The sequence below is a fragment of the Phaeoacremonium minimum genome (genome assembly GCF_000392275.1).
Source record: "Phaeoacremonium minimum UCRPA7 unplaced genomic scaffold PA7_03_scaffold_447, whole genome shotgun sequence".
Lineage (NCBI taxonomy): Eukaryota > Fungi > Ascomycota > Sordariomycetes > Togniniales > Togniniaceae > Phaeoacremonium > Phaeoacremonium minimum.
This window is the reverse complement of record NW_006921349.1, coordinates 1-1,071: the sequence shown is the minus strand read 5'-3', so window position 1 is coordinate 1,071 and position 1,071 is coordinate 1. Positions and strand designations below refer to the sequence as shown.

General features: G+C 51.7%; 1 protein-coding gene across 1 annotated transcript in view; it reads left to right on the top strand.

Annotated features, from left to right (window-relative positions):
- The window catches only part of UCRPA7_5956 (putative gtp-binding protein), a gene marked incomplete at both ends in the record, with an annotated part of 2,062 nt that extends 1,192 nt beyond the window's left edge, over positions 1-870 (top strand). The window contains one exon of the mRNA XM_007918499.1: positions 127-870. Coding sequence (XP_007916690.1) covers positions 127-870 — 744 coding nt within the window. The remainder of the gene's footprint in view (positions 1-126) is intronic.
- Positions 871-1,071: the final 201 nt, after the last annotated feature.

Genomic DNA, 1,071 nt, shown 5'->3' with positions numbered 1-1,071 from the left:
GCAGAGAGCATTAATCAGCTAGTGCTCAATGATCGCAGCATCACGCTCCAAAAGGACTTCTCGGAGGCACTCGGTGCTGGCTGGCGTCTTGGGTTTCTTGGGAGCTTGCACTGCTCAGTCTTTCAGGACCGTCTCCGGCAGGAACACGGTGCTAGCATCATCATCACCGAGCCCTCAGTCCCGTCCCGCGTCATCTGGCGCGATGGAACCGAGACCGTAATCACCAACCCAGCAGAGTTTCCGAGTCCCGAAGACCCTCGTGTTCGTGGCTCAAGGTTCTTCGAGCCCTTTGTGAACTCAACCATCACTCTACCAGAGGAGTATCTTGGTCGCGTCATCGAGCTGTGCGAAGCAAATCGCGGCGAACAGATCAGCATAGAGTTCTTCCATGCGACACAAGTCATTCTCAAGTACGCATTGCCATCTTCAAGCCTGGTAGACGACCTCTTCGGCAAACTCAAGGGCGCAACCAAGGGATACGCAACACTAGACTACGAAGACGCTGGCTGGCGGGAGAGCCAACTATCCAAACTCCAGCTGCTTGTCAACAAGAAGCCTGTCGATGCAATCTGCCGTGTTGTACATAGTAGCCAAGTCGATCGTCTGGGCAAGCAGTGGGTTGTCAAATTCAAGGAACACGTGGATCGCCAGATGTTCGAGGTGGTTATCCAGGCGGCGGTAGGAAGGCGGATCATCGCGCGGGAGACGCTCAAGCCCTTCCGCAAGGATGTGTTGGCAAAACTTCATGCCAGTGATATCTCGCGGCGGAGGAAGCTGCTAGACAAGCAAAAAGAGGGCAGGAAGAAGCTGAGGGCGATTGGGAATGTTGTCATTGACCAGTCGGCTTTCCAGCGATTCTTGCAGAGGTGAAGTCTCTTGTATATTTATGTATGCGTACTTCCCAGCATCGCCGGCGGCGTTAGAGAATTGACTCTTTCTCTCTTTTCTATTTTTTAATTTTTTGGCATATTCTTCGTCATGGCTCGTTGACTGGAAGGGAACTAGAGGCGATAGAGGTGCCTGAGAAGGTATCTGAGGTCTCTAGATATCGCAAAAAAAAAAAAAAAAAAA